We start from the raw sequence: 16,888 nt of genomic DNA on the forward strand, positions 1-16,888 counted from the left end.
GATCAATATTTCCCATTTTCACTTTTGGCCAAAGAAAGTGTCCTCATCCAGTAAGGATGGTTATACTCTGATATCATGAACAGTGGTCATTAACACACTTGGCTCTTTTTCAAAGTTTTCAAATACCAAATGCACACTTCCAGAAGTCCTCAAACTCTTTCTTAGTATGGACTAGATCTTGGATACATTTTCTCATGAACCACCTTCCAGCCATTACTCACCATCCTTATGGCAACTACAGCAACTGGAGTAAAGTATTTTTAAAAAATATTACCCAAAGAATATCTTTTTTAGTTCTCCTTAATGCAACCAAGTTTCTTGTAGGGTTTTTTTTATTTAAGCATTAAACAGTCAATTTAAAAAAGTTAAAAGTAGTTTCAGGTACAAAAGTGGTTCGAGTCCCCATGCCATTTTTTATGGCTTCACAATTATGTTTTCCTATTTTTAAAGTGTTCCTCCACCAGTGGTGTGCAAAAGTCCCACAAAAAGGAGGAAAACTGACTACACACAAAACACTGTCAAAGGCAGTAAACAGTTCAAAAAGTACAGAAAATATTTCTCTAATCTTGCAGTGTGTTTCCCAAATAGTAGGCCCCGACCTACCACAGGTGTCCACCCCCCACACTGGGGCCTGGTCTACACTATGAGTTTAGGTCGAATTTAGCAGCGTTAAATCACATTAAGCCTGGACACGTCCACACGACGAAGCCCTTTTTTTCGACTTAAAGGGCCCTTTAAACCAGTTTCTTTACTCCACCTCCGACGAGGGGATTAGCGCTGAAATCGGCCTTTGCGGGTCGGATTTGGGGTAGTGTGGACAGAATTCGAAGTTACTGGCCTCCGGGAGCTATCCCACAGTGCTTCATTGTGACCACTCTGGACAGCACTCTCAACTCAGATGCACTGATCAGGTAGACAGGAAAAGCCCTGCGAACTTTTGAATTTCATTTCCTGTTTGCCCAGCATGGACAGCACAGGTGACCACGCAGAGCTCATCAGCACAGGTAACCATGATGGAGTCCCAAGAACACAAAAGAGCTCCAGCATGGACAGAACGGGAGGTACGGGATCTGCTCGCAATACGGGGAGACGAATCAGTGCTAGCTGAACTCCGCAGCAGTAAACAAAATGGCAAAATATTAGAAAATGTCTCAAAGGCCATGAAGGCCAGAGGCCATAACAGGGACGCACAGCAGTGCCACGTGAAAATTAAGGAGCTACGGCAAGCCTACCACAAAGCCAGAGAGGCAAACGGAAGGTCCAGGGCAGAGCCGCAAACATGCCGCTTCTACACGGAGCTGCATGTCACGCTAGGGGTGCAGCCACCACTACCCCAACCGTGTGCTTTGACTCCATCAATGGAGAATCACGCAACAGGGAAGCGGGTTCAGGGTACGAGGAAGATGATGATGAAGACAATGAAGAGAGCTCACAGCAAGGAAGCGGAGAAACCGGTTTCCCCAACAGCCAGGATATGTTTATCACCCTGGACCTGGAACCAGTAACCCCCGAACTCACCCAAGGCGTGCTCCCAGACCCTGAGGGCACACAAGGGACCTCTGGTGAGTGTACCTTTGTAAATATTACACATGGTTTAAAAGCAAGCGTGTTTAATGATTAATTTGCCCTGGCAATCGCGGCCAGTACAGCTACTGGAAAAGTCTGTTAACGTGTATGGGGATGGAGCGGAAATCCTCCAGGGACATCTCCAGAAAGCTCTCCTTCATGTACTCCCAAAGCCTTTGCAAAAGGTTTCTGGAGAGGGCTGCCTTATCCCGTCCGCCATGGTAGGACACTTTACCACGCCAGGCCAGTCTGGAATCATTGCATAACAAAGCATGGCAGCGTATGGTCCCAGTGTTTGCTGGCATGCAGACAACATCCATTCCTTATCTCTCTGTTATCCTCAGGAGAGTGATATCATTCACGGTCACCTGGTTGAAATGGGGTGATTTTATTAAGGGGACATTCAGAGGTGCCCGTTCCTGCTCAGCTGAACAGAAATGTTCCCCGCTGTTAGCCACGCGGTGGGGGGAGGGGTGAAGTGATCATCCCAGAGAATTGGGTGTGTGCGCGCGGGTGGGGGGGGGGTAGTTGGGTTTGTGCTGCATGTTAACCCGGAAACCGCAGCCCCTCCTTTTACATTGCAAACCCATTTTAAATGGCCAACCCAACGGGTGCTTGGTATGGGAAATGAGGGCGCTACTGTTTGAAACCATTCCCACATGTTAAGAAGGTTAAAAAAGCCAAAAGACTGTGGCTTACCATGGCTGCCTGCAAGCCGAAATCTGTTGCCCGGCACTGCGTGAGTGATCTCTCACACCAAACCGGCAGGCCCTCAATATAAGAGGAAAAATGCGACCTTGTAACGAAAGCACATGTGCTGTGTAATGTGAACAGCAAAATTTAACATGAAAGAGAGTGTACCCATTGTTCTCTAAAATGTGTCTTTTTTAACCACCTCTCCCTTCTCCTCCACCAGCTGCAAATGTTTCTCCTTCGCAGAGGCTAGTGAAGATTAGAAGAAGAAAACGGCGGAATAGGGATGATATGTTCTCGGAGCTCCAGATGTCCTCCCACGCTGACAGAGCACAGCAGAATGCATGGAGGCAGTCAATGTCAGAGTGCAAAAAAGCAGAATATGAACTAGAGGAGAGATGGTGGGCTGAATCGCGGGCTGAAGAGAGCAAGAGGCGGGCTGAAGAGGATAGGTGGCGTCAGCTTGCTGACACAAGGCAAGAGTCGATGCTCCGGCTGCTGGAGCATCAAACTGATATGCTCCAGCGTATGGTTGAGCTGCAGGAAAGGCAGCAGGAGCAGAGACCCTGTGTAACCAACAGCCCTCCTCCCCAAGTTCCATAGCCCCCAGACGCCCAAGAACGCGGTGGGGGGGCCTCCGGCCACCCAGTCACTCCACCCCAGATGATTGCCCGAGCATCAGAAAGCTGGCCTTCAATAAGTGTTAACGTTTTAAACTTTTAAACTGCAGTGTGTCCTTTTCCTTCCCTCCTCCCCCACCCCTCCCGGGCTACCTTTGCAATTATCCCCCTAGTTGTGTGATGAATTAATAAAGAATGCATGAATGTGAAGTAACAATGACTTTATTGCTTCTGCAAACGGTGCGCGAAGGGGGGAGGGGAGGGTGGTTAGTTTACAGGGAAGTAGAGTGAACCGGGGGTGGAGGGAGGGGGAGGGTTCATCAAGGAGAAACAAACAGAAGTTTCACACCGTAGCCTGACCAGTCACAAAACTGGTTTTCAAAGCTTCTCTGATGCGCACCGCGCCCTGCTGTACTCTTCTAACCGCCCTGGTGTCTGGCTGCGCATAATCAGCGGCCAGGCGATTTGCCTCAACCTCCCACCCCGCCATAAATGTCTCCCCCTTACTCTCACAGATATTGTGGAGCGCACAGCAAGCAGCAACAACAATTGGAATATTGGCTTCGCTGAGGTCTATCCGAGTCAGTAAACTGCGCCAGCGCGCTTTTAAACATCCAAATGCACATTCTACCACCATTCGGCACTTGCTCAGCCTATAGTTGAACAGGTCCTGATTCCTGTCCAGGCTGCCTGTGTACGGCTTCATGAGCCATGGCATTAAGGGGTAGGCTAGGTCCCCAAGGATAACGATAGGCATTTCAACATCCCCAACGGTTATTTTCTGGTCCGGGAAGAAAGTCCCTTCCTCCAGCTTTTGAAACAGACCAGAGTTCCTGAAGACGCGAGCATCATGTACCTTTCCCGGCCATCCCACGTTGATGTTAGTGAAACGTCCCTTGTGATCCACCAGGGCTTGCAGCAGCATTGAAAAGTACCCCTTGCGGTTTATGTACTCGGTGGCTTAGTGCTCCGGTGACAAGATAGGGATATGGGTTCCGTCTATCGCCCCACCACAGTTTGGGAATCCCATTGCAGCAAAGCCATCCACTATGACCTACACGTTTCCCAGAGTCACTACCCTTGATATCAGCAGGTCTTTGATTGCGTTGGCTACTTGGATCACAGCAGCCCCCACAGTAGATTTGCCCACTCCAAATTGACCGGTAGCTGTCTGGCGTTGCAAGTTTCCACAGGGCTATCGCCACTCGCTTCTCAACTGTGAGGGCTGCTCTCATCCTGGTATTCTGGCGCTTCAGGGCAGGGGAAAGCAAGTCACAAAGTTCCATGAAAGTGCCCTTACGCATGCGAAAGTTTCGCAGCCACTGGGAATGGTCCCACACCTGCAACACGATGCGGTCCCACCAGTCTGTGCTTGTTTCCCGGGCCCAGAATCGGCGTTCCACGGCATGAACCTGCCCCAGTAACACCATGATTTGCACATTGCTGGGGCCTGTACTTTGTGAGAGGTCTATGTCCATGTCAATTTCCTCATCACTCTCGTCGCTGCGCTGCAATCGCTGCAATCGCCTCCTCGCCTGGTTTTGCTTTGGCATGTTCTGGCTCTGCATATACTCCAGGACAATGCGCGTGGTGTTCATAGTGCTCATAATTGCCGCGGTGATCTGAGCGGGCTCCATGATCCCAGGGCTATGGCGTCTGGGCTGAAAAAAGGCGCGAAATTATTGTCTGACGGAGGGAGGGAGGGAGGGGTGAGTGACAACATGGCTTACAGGGAATTAAAATGAACAAAGGTGGCTGTGCATCAGGGAGAAACACAAACAACTGTCACACAGAATGGCCCCCCCAAAGATTGAACTCAAAACCCTAGGTTTAGCAGGCCGTTGATTTCACGGAGAGAGGGGGAAGCAAATGAATACAGAACAAATCTGGCCCATCTATTTTTTACATCTTAAGCTGGCAGCAGACGGTGCAGCATGACTGATAGCCATCGGCATCTTCTGGGTGCTTGGCAGAAAATGCTGTATTACGACTGCTAGCCATCATCGTCAAGACGGTTCAATAGGACTGCCGGCAGGACTGAGTCTCCAGGAGACAAAACATGTCTGCCCAGGTGCCTCAGACCGAACTCACTGAGGAATACGACGACGACAGATACCAGTCGTAATACACCATCCACTGCCAAAAGGCAAGGAGCTGCTGCTGTATAGCAATGCAGCCCCACATCTGCCAGCACCCAGACAGCCGATGACGGCTACCAGTCATACTGCACCGTCTACTGCCAAAGGGCAATTAGCTGCTGCTGTGTAGCAATGCAGTACCACGTCTGCCGGCACCCAGATGACATATGGTGATGGTGAGCTGAGCTGAGCTGAGCGGGCTCCATGCTTGCTGTGGTATGTTGTCTGCACAGGTAACCCAGGTAAAAAGACGCAAATCGATTGTCTGCCGTTGCTCTGACGGAGGGGGAGGGGCCTGACGACATGTACCCAGAACCCCCCGCGACACTGTTTTTGCATCATCAGGCATTGGGATCTCAACCCAGAATTCCAATGGGTGGCGGAGACTGCGGGAACTGTGGGATAGCTACCCACAGTGCAACGCTCTGGAAGTCGACGCTAGCCTCCATACTGTGGCTGCGGTCCGCCAACTTAATGCACTTAGAGCATTTTATGTGGGGACACACAATCGACTGTATAAAACCGATTTCTATAAAACCGGCTTCTATAAATTCGACCTAATTTCGTAGTGTAGACATACCCTGGCTCTCACTTCCCCTGGGCAGCAGGCAGCAGTCTGAGGAGTGGGATCTGGATAGCAGCAGCACGGAAGAAGCGGCCTGAGCCAGTGAGCAGACAGTCAGCAGCCTGGAAGAGATGGTGGCCATGGTCGGTCACGGGGAGAGAGTGGCCAGCTGGGGCTGCAGGAGGGGGCAGAACTGGGAGAGTGAGGGCAAGGGGGATGAAGGGAACCAACTGGGGTAATGGTGGGTCCCCCAAAAAGACAAAATGCACTTGTGTGTGTCACCTTTGTAAAAAAAGTTTGAGACCTGCTGATTTAGGTGATACTTTTAACTATTAGAGAGACAAGCTGGGTGAGGGAATATTTTTTATTGGACCAACTTCTGTTGGTGAAAGAGAAGCTTTTGAGCTACAAGAACTCGAAAGCTTGTCTTTCACCAACAGAAGTTGGTTGAACAAAAGATATTGCCTCACCCACCTTGTCTCTCTAATATCCTGGGACCGACACAGCTACAACGCTGCATACAACTTTTAACTATTTTAAGTTTAAATTTAAAAAAGTCAAACGTCTACCTGAAATATAAGTTGACAATTGCCCCTTTATGAACTGTGTACATTTGTTCTGTACTTATTCTCCCCCCATCTGTTTTGTTTCTCTGTACCTCAGACACATGCTTCCCTGATGTCTGGCCCTCCTCTCCCTTGGAGATACAACCCAAGTACTTGTTTTCCACTCCCTTGGACATTTCTCTACAATGAGCGATTCCAGTTACATTAGCAGGTCCAGGCAGCTACAGTCTCAGGATAGCCAGTTCCTCACCTACTACACTTCTATGTAGCAATAGCCAAGTGGATGCAAAAGAGGCTGGCTCCACTATCTTGTTTCCTTCCTGCTCCCTTCCTGCTTTCACTGCTGCCAAGGCTGCTCTTGGTAATGAAGAGCCTGGAATGCCTTGTAGAAGTAACTGGAGGCAAAGAACCACCACCACTATGACCTCCATGTGTTTGTAAACCACCAGCAGTTCAGAGACCAGTCTGAAAACCAATGTGTTACCTGCAATACACATTACATGGAAATATAACACTAATCTCCAACACCCAGAATAAATATACAGTGAAACAATACTACTCAAAACTAAGTCTGGGAAATAGCTATGCTGACTATATTTGTTTCATTGACCTAGATTTAATTTTTGAAAACTATTCTAAGCATCCATTTTTGTATCATGCTTGAAGAAGTTAAAGTTTTACCTCTTTTGTTGCACATAACAGAATCAATCTCCTCAGTGTTAACACTGTACAAAGCAGCATGTGTAGCAAAGTTGAAATAACCAACAGACTTTGGCAGAATACAAGAATTACATTACACTTTTTGCTTTCATACATCCACAGATACATTTTTTGGCTTTCAGGTTTGATTCAAAAACATGGAAAGAGGGGGACAGATGCACAAAAAATTAAGGTTATGAGCACGTATGCAGGCTGACTCACCACTGTCCTCTGTTTGTTGGGTAGGAAGACTCTAACAATAGGTTTTTGTGGAGACTTGGGGTTATTCCGTGACATATCTGTGGGGTTCTGATAAACTGAAAGGGATGAAGGTGCTACAGAGAGGCTAGAGGAGGAAGATGATGTAACTGTGTCTGTTGAAGCTGAGCTGGAGACAGAGAAATCAGTTCCATTCCCCATGGATTCCAATAACTGCTGTTCTCTTTGTTGTAGAGCATCTAGCTTGCTGGTGTACTCTTCATAGGCCTGTAGAGGGGAAAAAGTGATTTAAAATCAGTTAGGCATCTTGGATGCATAAGCTGCATTGAGTGTGAATTTGTAGCCATAACATTTTAGGCTGTAATTACAGAAGATTCAAGTTACACAAAATTAGGCCTGATAAGTTCTGGGATAGGAGACGGGGGGGGGGGGGGGGGGGGGGGGGGGGGGCTCGCGCGGGGGACAGGAAATACAGAACATTGCTACTGATTTGTTAAGCCAAGCCGATACTGAACCAATACCTCATCTTTTGATGGGATATAAAAACCATCATGACGATCAACTCCAAATTAAATGCTCCAAAGATACTGTTGTACCTAAAACAGGTAACTTAAGTAATGAGCTTTAATGGTGGGAGGGATAGCTCAGTGGTTTGAGCATTGGCCTGCTAAACCCAAGGTTGTGAGTTCAATCCTTGAGGGGGCCACTTAGAGATCTGGGGCAAAATCAGTACTTGGTCCTGCTAGTGAAGGCAGGGGGCTGGATTCTATGACCTTTCAGGGTCCCTCTGAGATAGGTATATCTCCATATATTAAAGTTTGCTGGTTACTTCACTGAACTCTGCTACAAACTGATTACTCCATTGGAACCAAAACCAAACATATGCAGTGTAAGAATGAAGGGGGAAACAGAAGTTTTCATCTCTAGTATACACATTTTAGTATTTCATCCTCATGGAGAAATTATAACTTGAAAAGTTGCTAATAACTACAGAATAAAAGTTGCTAATAACTACAGCCCAGTTCCCTAAGACTAGTTGTGCACTAAATTAAACATGGTTCTCTCTTTTTTTAAAGTGTCAATTAAAAAAAAATTCTTATTTTCACTCTACGTTGTTATGCCCCTTCAGGGGTTCATGAATAGCATTTCTTTGCCTCCTGTTTTGATCTCATATTTTTCATCATTGCTGGCTGACAAGCTACCCTGTTTACTCCTCATCATCCCTCCCCTCTTACATTATCAAGGATGCCAGTACAGCTCTTAAAACACCGTTTTAATTAGCAAAGTGCACTCAAGTTGAAGGACTTTTCAGCAGGACAAACAATTGCCAGGACGTAAAACAATTTTTAAAAGATGGTATTTGGTAACTGTGTGACAAGTTAAATATTTTGAATCCAGTGTATTTCCACCAGATAATTAAAGCTGGCTCAAAATTTGAATCCAAAACTATTTGACAGTGTCCCTTAGTTGAAAAACAGCACACTATCCTTTGAATAGAACAGTTTTTAAGTCTGGCGATAAAAAAATGTTTTAATACACAGACACAAGAAAGGAAAAATCACTCATTGTGCTGTGGATTTTCCAGCCAGATGAAGACAAGAAACCCACAGAACAAATATGATACCTGCAATCAGACTCATTTTCAACCAAAACATATACTATCAATAGCCTAGCTTTTTCTTCATCTAGAATGTTGAACTCTGCAGCCAGCTCACCAGAAGTGTTTCTGTTGGGTGTGTTAGTTAATACGAACATTAAACTTTCAGATTAGTTGCAATGACTCTCTGAGTTTGGAGGTTTAAAAAAGTATACACAAGTGTATGCGCTGCATTTTACAGACAAACTAAGATAGATCTCTGCCCCCAAGAGCTTGCCATCTAAATAGCTGAAGAGGGCAGAAGTTTTCCCCTTTATCCTCCACACAAGAAATCAAGACTGATGTCAAGGTGCATACTGCCTGCTTTGACTATTAGAGGGGCTTCCTTGTTATAGAAACATTAAAAAATTTCCAACTTAAATCCATTTGTCTTTCTCATGCTTTTCATACGCAATGTTTTCTAGCTATAAACTTCCTCCAATTGATTTTATAGTAATTTTAATGTGCTGAACTGGTCTTAATTTTTTTATTATTAGAAATGTTTTACAACTGAACTAACAACATCTTAAAGATTTTGGAGTCCAACGCCCATGTGTGGAGAAGCCATTAGCATTCACTGGAGAGAAAAATTAACACTTTCAATGAGCCTGTCATAAGCACTCCATTTTGTCATTTTTGTATTTCTCCTTCACAACTGCATTTGCAGGTTCAGCTAACCACTCTGCCTTTATTGAGCAAACAGTCTTCCTCTTCCTCATTATCAGCCTTTACCAACTGTTCAAGATGGAGATGTGCTCTGAATTTGTGACATCATTTCTATGCCAATAGACTGACAAAGAATTATGACTTCACTGTGGGATTAAGAAAAATTGTGAGAAAAAACAATCAAATTCAAATACTAAATCTCAAAGAGAACCCAGAAAAACTGAAAAGGAAATGATAGAATCTTTATACACCAGAAAGGGTCTAGCGCTTCACAAACGGACACCAAATTCTGCCCTAAATTATATTCCATTGTCAAAAACCGTTACTCCAGATTTACTCAGGTGTAACTGAGGGAAGAATTTGGCTCTGTCTATAGAAGATCAGCTTTTAATACAAGTTTCTCTCCTACTTCCAGGAAAGGAGAATGTTTTTCCATATATAATTCCAGTAAATTATACGCAGAGAATTATCTTAAGCCAAACAAATGTTAAAAGTCACAAGCTTCTACTATAGTTTTGCCAATATACTTTTCCAAATCTATTCTTACTTCCTTTTTTCATAAACATTAGCTCAAATAATGTTTTGTAACATACACAGTATCACATTGCTGCAAGATATTTGTGGGTTTTACTTAGTTCCTGGACAAAATTACACATACTTTTCAAAATACGCAGAATGTTTATTTTGGCAACCTAAGATATTACTATTGCAAACCTAAGTTATACTTTATAGATAAGTCACTTGAATGTAAGTGACAGACATTGGTAAACTAACTTTGGGCTCCTTCCCACCAAAGTCAATGGAAAAAACTCATTAACTTTAATGGGAACGGGAACAGAGCCTGTTAGACTTTAAACTGTTAGTCAAAGAGTAATAAACAGAAACAGCAAAAACATGTCACACAACTAGATATCCATGACTGGATTTTAGCAGTTTGTTTAAAAGTCAATCCCTTGTGTAAGCAAGAAGCAATAACAGAACGGAGAGCTGGTCAGAACATTTTCAATTTAATTTCATTTTGTCAAAGCCAAAATGTTTTGGAGACATATGGGTTTTGACTGATTGCTATAGTACATGTAACAGTCAGCTGCACAGTTGCACCATACTGGAAAAAAACAAAAATCCTCCTACTGTACTTCATTTGGGTAAAGATATACGACTACTGTATTACAACAGAAAGGTTGACTGACCTATGTTAAACATCAGTTAGAAGAAGAGGATTCACCCTCTATTGAAAGTTGTGATAAACTGCACTGACACAAATAGAAACTTTGTCTGTCTATACTGGGGAGTTGCATTGGCGCAGCTACACCAATGGCCCTTAAAAAAAAAAAAAAAAAAAAAATCTAGACAATCCAGACAAAGCCTTAATAGTCAAAATTGATTTCTGCTCCTTTTGCTTATAGTGGTTGATTTAGTTGATGAAAAAGTAATGCTTATTTAAGTTATTTAAAATGGAGTCTTAGATCATCTCCACTGTATTGTAAGGAAGGCCTAGTTAACTGAATATTCTGTCAACGTAATGAGCAGAGTTAAAATTGTAATAGGGTTTTATAAAATATCAAAAAAAAATTAGGTTGAAAACTGTTACGTTTTTGCTTTTCCAATGGAAGCAAGCAGTATTCTGCTACAAAACAAGTTTAATATTTGTGTTTAGCTCCATATACAGCCAAGAAAATAAATGTAGAACAGTGGACTGTGCAAGATTGAGGACATGTAGCACTTGGAGATTAAAAACTGCAGTTTTTAAAGCCTTTATGCTTATCCAGCAACTAAAGCTGGTGAAGCATGTTCAGATCACCCCCTTTTCACAAGGAACCTGGCACCTGTGTTCTGCACCAGCTGGAGTTTGTGGAAAACCTTATTACGCAAGCCAACCTACAGGGAATTTCGGTAATCTAATCTTGTTATGACAGAAATGTGGATAACCATTTCAGAGACTGACGTGTTACAGAAATGGATGCAAGCTGTTTATTCTCTGACAGGTAAAAACTAGCAACAGAACTTAAATTTCTCAGAAAAGAAGAATCTGAAAGACACTCAACATTTTACTGAAGCACGAGATAGAAACCCTCCCCAAGCATGACATCCTTGGATCTTCTCTGAAAGCAGAATTTTCAATAAAGCATGACATTACTGGTATCCAAATTCACAGCTATGTGAGTAATTGCATAACCACCCTTGGCCTAAGTTTCCTCCATCTGTAAGAGAGGTAATACTTCCCCTTGAACCCTTCCGGGGTTTTGGAAATAAATTTGTGCTTGTAAAGTGCTTTAGGCTACTTGATGGAAGGTGCTATGTAAGTGCAAACTATTCCTAAAACTACATTTTTTTCTACCCAATATTCAACCATATTTTCACTACATTTACTTGTACATCATGAAGGTGTCAGAACAGAAATTCAAGCCAGCAGGGATACACAGAAGAAGCAGCCTCAGCAGGTACTGCAGGAGGGACTGTTGAACACTAAAGAGGTCACTGAAAACTGTTAGAAAGCAGTCTAATCTGGACACTATCCCCTTTGCTGACTGGCTATTTACTACAGCCCTCTCCCTCAAAAACTTCACATGAGCCTCTATCCAGCTGCCCTCTATGCTTGCCTCTTTCCTGCACTCTTGCCCTATCATCTCCTGCCCGGATCCCATGTTCCTCCTTCCTACCTTTGTTTTTCCATTTAGAGAATCTCCTCTTAACACAACCCTACTGCAGAAAAGACTTAAAAAAAAAAAAAAAGTAATAGAATTAACAACTATCAGTCTGCTTGTATGTTATATCCCTTTCCTTTACTCTGTGGGCATCTTCTTGATTTAGACTGTAAGGTCTTTGGCACATGGACAGTGTATAATTCTGTTTGTACAATGCCTAGCAAAAGGGGCCCTGTTTTTGGTTGGCCCCTGCACACTGATGTTATGCTGCTAATACTACCAAAATATTACTAAATTTGAATTAGACAGTAGTCCATATAAATGAAGTGCATTTGATAAAACATTGTTCTTGATATATTATGCTCATTTGCTCACTAGTTCACAGCATAAGTAATTCACGATGGGGATGGGGCTCCCAGTTAGTATGAATCTGTGAGATTCTACTGTATTTTACACAATTAAATGAAAATGTTATAATATTTAGACTCAGACTTTAAGGTGAGATGGGTCAAACATGATCATCTAGTCTGACATCCTGCACATTGCAGGTCACAGAGGCTCACCCACCCACTCCTGTAATACAGACCCCTAACTTCTAGCTGAGTTACTGAAATACTCAGATCATGATTTAAAGACTTCAAGATACATAGAATCCATCATTTATACTAGTCCCATCACTGGCCGTTGGAGATATCTGCTGTTAGCAGTCACAGACTGGCTACATGCCATCGTAGGCAGTAAAATCATACCATCCCCTCCATAAACTGAAGCTCAGTCTTGAAGCCAGTTAGGTTTTTTTGTCCCCACTACTCCCTTTGGAAGGCTGTTCCAGAACCTCACTCCTCTGATGGTTAGAAACCTTTGTCTAATTTCAAGCCTAAACTTGTGGATGACCAGTTTATATCCATTTGTTCTTGTGTCCACATTGGCAATTACCGTAAATAACTCCTCTCCCTCCCTGGCATTTATCCCTCTGATGTATTTATAGAGAGCAATCCTATCTCCCCTTAGCCTTCTTGTGGTTAGACTAAACAAGTCAAGCTCTGAGTCTCCTCTCATAAGGCAGGTTTCCATTCCTCGGATCATTCTAGTAGCCCTTCTCTTCACCTTTTACACTTTGAATTCATCTTTCTTAAACATAGGAGATCAGAACTGCACATAGTATTCCAGATGAGGTCTTACCAGTGCCTTGTATAATGGTACTAACACTCCCCTGTCTGCACTGGAAATACCTCGCCTCATGCATCCTAGGACTGCATTAGCAGCCCTTCTCATAGTTATGTCACATTGGTGGGTCAGTCATCTTGTGATCAACCAATACACCCAGGTATTTCTCCTCCTCTGCTGCTTCCAACTGATAATAGCTCATAGCAAAAATACTTGTTTAGTCAGTCCCTAAGTGCATGACCTTGCACTTTGCACTATTAAATTTCATCCCATTTCTATTACTCCAATTTTTAAGGTCATCCCGATCTTCTTGTATGATATTTCGATCCTTCTCTACATTGGCAATACCTCCCAACTTTGTGTCATCTGCAAATTTTATTAGCACACTCCCACTTTTTGTGCCAAGGTCACTCATAAAAATATGTTAAATAAGATTGGTCCCAAGACCAATCCCTGCGGAACTCCACTAGTAACCTCCCTCCAGCCTGGCAGTTCACCTTTCAGTATGACCCATCATAGTCTCCCCTTTAACCAGTTCCTTATCCACCTTTCAATTCTCATATTAATCCCCATCTTCTCCAATTTAACTAATAATTTCCCATGTGGAACTGTATCAAATGCCTTACTGAAATCCAGGTAGATTAGATCTACTGCATTTCCTTTGTCTACAAAAATCTGTTAACTTTCAAAGAAGGAGATCAGGTTGGTCTGGTACAATCTACCTTTTGTAAAATCATGTTGTATTTTATGCCAATTACCGTTTACCTCTAGGTCCTTAACTACGCTCTCTTTCAAAATTTGTTCCAAGACCTTGCATACAATTGAGGTCAAACTAACAGGCCTGTAGTTTCCTGGATCACTTTTTCTCCCCTTTCTTAAAAATAGGTACTATATTAGCATTTCTCCAGTCATGGGTATGACCCCCAAGTTCACAAATTCATTCAAAATGTTTGCTATTGAGTTTGCAACTTCATGTGCCAATTCCTTTAATTTCCTGGATTATGGGAGAACGGATAGCTCAGTGGTTTGAGCGTTGGCCCGCTAAACCCAGGGTTGTGAGCTCAATCCTTGAGGGGGCCACTTAGGGATCTGGGGCAAAATCAGTACTTGGTCCTGCTAGTGAAGGCAGGACTCGATGACCTTTCAAGGTCCCTTCCAGCTCTATACGATAGGTAGGGGGTGTGTGTGTGTGTGTGTGTGTGTGTGTGTGTGTGTGATAAAATGGTGATTATCTGTCGTTGTCCCCCCCACGATTTAGTCCCACTAAGCAGTTTGAGCCTGACTTCCATCTCAGATGTGGTAATGTCTACTTCCATATCCTTGTTCCCATTAGCCACTCTGCCACTGCCCCTAAGCCCTTCATTTAAAGGGCTAATCCTTTGCTTTGAAGTTTCCACATGATAGAGAACACTATTGTTATCTGAGACATTACAGCAAGTTCATTTATATATACAAAAGATATAACAGAAGTGAGAATACTAATGAAGCTGCAACAGCTTTAAATGTATTTACTACACCCTTTAAACAGGCTAATTAGAGAGCATATCCAAAATGTTACACACAGTTGGTGTGTTTTATATGGGGTGTATACATTCACACACCATAATATAGCTGCCTACCCCATCCCCTCCCACAATCAATACAGGTGAAAAAGTAAAACCTCTTAAACTTAAACGTAGTTACCTATTTGACAAAATAAATTTACTAGTGAGAGTTCACGAGAATCAATATATCCACAAAACAGCAAACTGCATTATATTCTGCAGAAGTGCCAGCAAAATGCTACTTCCAGAATCTTTGCTGTTGGTGATAATTTGAGAAGTTTTATAAAGAGTGTCTTGATTTGTGGTAGTCTTAATTCAGCTTACAAATCACATAAGAATTTTCTAACTTTACACAGAAGTGAATGCCAACAAATAAAAGAATTCTAATGTACATTTTATAGAGTCACTTTCCTGGGCCATAATCAGACTTTACTCATTCTATTACTACTTTTCTAAGGAACAAGAAATGTCAAGAAGATAAAAGTGTTCAAAAAGTTAATCTGAAATGTCAAGTGGAAAAAGATGGGTTTTGCCTAGCAGGAGTAGTGACTTTTGGTGAGAAACTAAGTCTCATCTCAAGTAGGTAGAGACCAGATCAGAGCCCTGAAGTGTGTGAACGTTCAGAGTTTATGACATGGTTTCCAGATCTGGGACCTTCAAGTTGGGCTTCTAAACAAAAATGGCCTGATTTTAAAAGCACTGAGAACCCCCAAATGCCACCAAACTAAATGGGAGCTGCAGGGGTCAAGCATTGTTGATAGCCAGGATATTTTTATTTAACAAACTAAATATGATTTAGGAGCCTAACTTTAGACACTCAGATTTTTGTCCCAATCCATTTTACCCATTGAGTGTGTTTGTCAGGGTCATGGGTTTAAGTTCAGTGAAGATTTATACGAGTCTGGTATTTATTCCTACACTCACCCAAACGGGAGAATACCACACAATAACTCAGCATCACTGTGCCCCTGCCCCTGCATGGTAGTACTTTCCTGGTAGTCCAAGAAGCAATATGAAATGATCTGGGATCCAGCAATTCCAGTTCTTTTCAACCTTACTCTCTGTATCTACAATTTACATGCTGTATCTACAGCAGAGAAAAGTTATCTTGTTAAGTAAACCTGTGGGTTCCTGAAGACACTGAGTTATGTAGAAACCTGAAATTAAATCCTAGCCCTATTTAAGTCAATGGCAAAACTCCCTAATACAGAAAAGCAAAAGTTTGGAGAGACCCAGAAAGGGAGATGAGAAATTATGCTATCTGAAAAGTCAACCCCACCTCCATCCTTGTAATTCTAGATTGTCTCTCAATAGAAGGAATTGGGAGGGAAGAAGATTCCCCCAAACAAAAATGAAAGCCATAAAACCATTTAGTCCTCTTCCTATATTTTGATTAGCTCTCTCCTTTTCATACTGGGTGTACATTTGCAAACTAGGTTTTCTGTAACAATTAATTCAGGGTATTGGTATAATAGTTTGAAAGAGCAGGCGTAGATGTGATCCCTAAAAAACCCTTAGCAACACCCTCCAATCCAGTGGTTCTCAAACTTTTGTACTGGTGACCCCTTTCACATAGTAAGTCTCTGAATGCGACCCCCCCTTATAAATTAAACACACTTTTTTATATATTTGACACCATTATAAATGCTGGAGGCAAAGCGGGGTTTGGGGTGGAGGCTGACAGCTTGCGACCCCCGCATGTAATAACCTCATGACCCTGAGGGGTCCCGACCCCCAGTTTGAGAACCCCTGCTCCAACCTAATCTGTACCCATTTACAGAACTACTATATTCTGGCAGGTTACTACTGCTATCTCAATTCTTTAAACTTCCAAAAGCCTTTCTCTGCCATCCTTGCATACTGTCACTTATACAGTACTGTAAATCTGGGCTCATAGAAACATTAAGTGAATAAACAAAATAGGTCTACTGCTTCACCTTCGTTGGCTCATTATCACTTGCTTAAATAAATTAATTGGATTTTTAAGCTTGGCCTCTCCTTTAATAAATCCAAGCTGACTGCTTTTGACCTTTCTGTACCTGTATATATGGTTAGCTTCTCCATAATCAAAAACTAAAATGTTTTTAATACCAAATTTGAACTTATAGGTCTGTAGTTTATCTATTTCCTCCCTGAAGTCTCCTTTTGCATCAATGTCACATTA

At 42.8% G+C, this 16,888-nt stretch overlaps 1 protein-coding gene across 5 annotated transcripts in view; it reads right to left on the reverse strand.

Annotated features, from left to right (window-relative positions):
• BRAF (B-Raf proto-oncogene, serine/threonine kinase) overlaps positions 1-16,888 on the reverse strand; it is a 119,423-nt gene that overhangs the window by 75,252 nt on the left and 27,283 nt on the right. For 4 of the 5 annotated variants that reach the window (XM_065397595.1, XM_065397593.1, XM_065397592.1 and 1 more), the window contains exon 3: positions 7,070-7,333. The exons of the other annotated variant lie outside the window; for it this stretch is intronic. In XM_065397595.1, coding sequence (XP_065253667.1) covers positions 7,070-7,333 — 264 coding nt within the window. The remainder of the gene's footprint in view (positions 1-7,069; positions 7,334-16,888) is intronic. 5 annotated transcript variants of the gene reach the window in all.

This window comes from Emys orbicularis, chromosome 1 (assembly GCF_028017835.1).
Source record: "Emys orbicularis isolate rEmyOrb1 chromosome 1, rEmyOrb1.hap1, whole genome shotgun sequence".
NCBI lineage: Eukaryota > Metazoa > Chordata > Testudines > Emydidae > Emys > Emys orbicularis.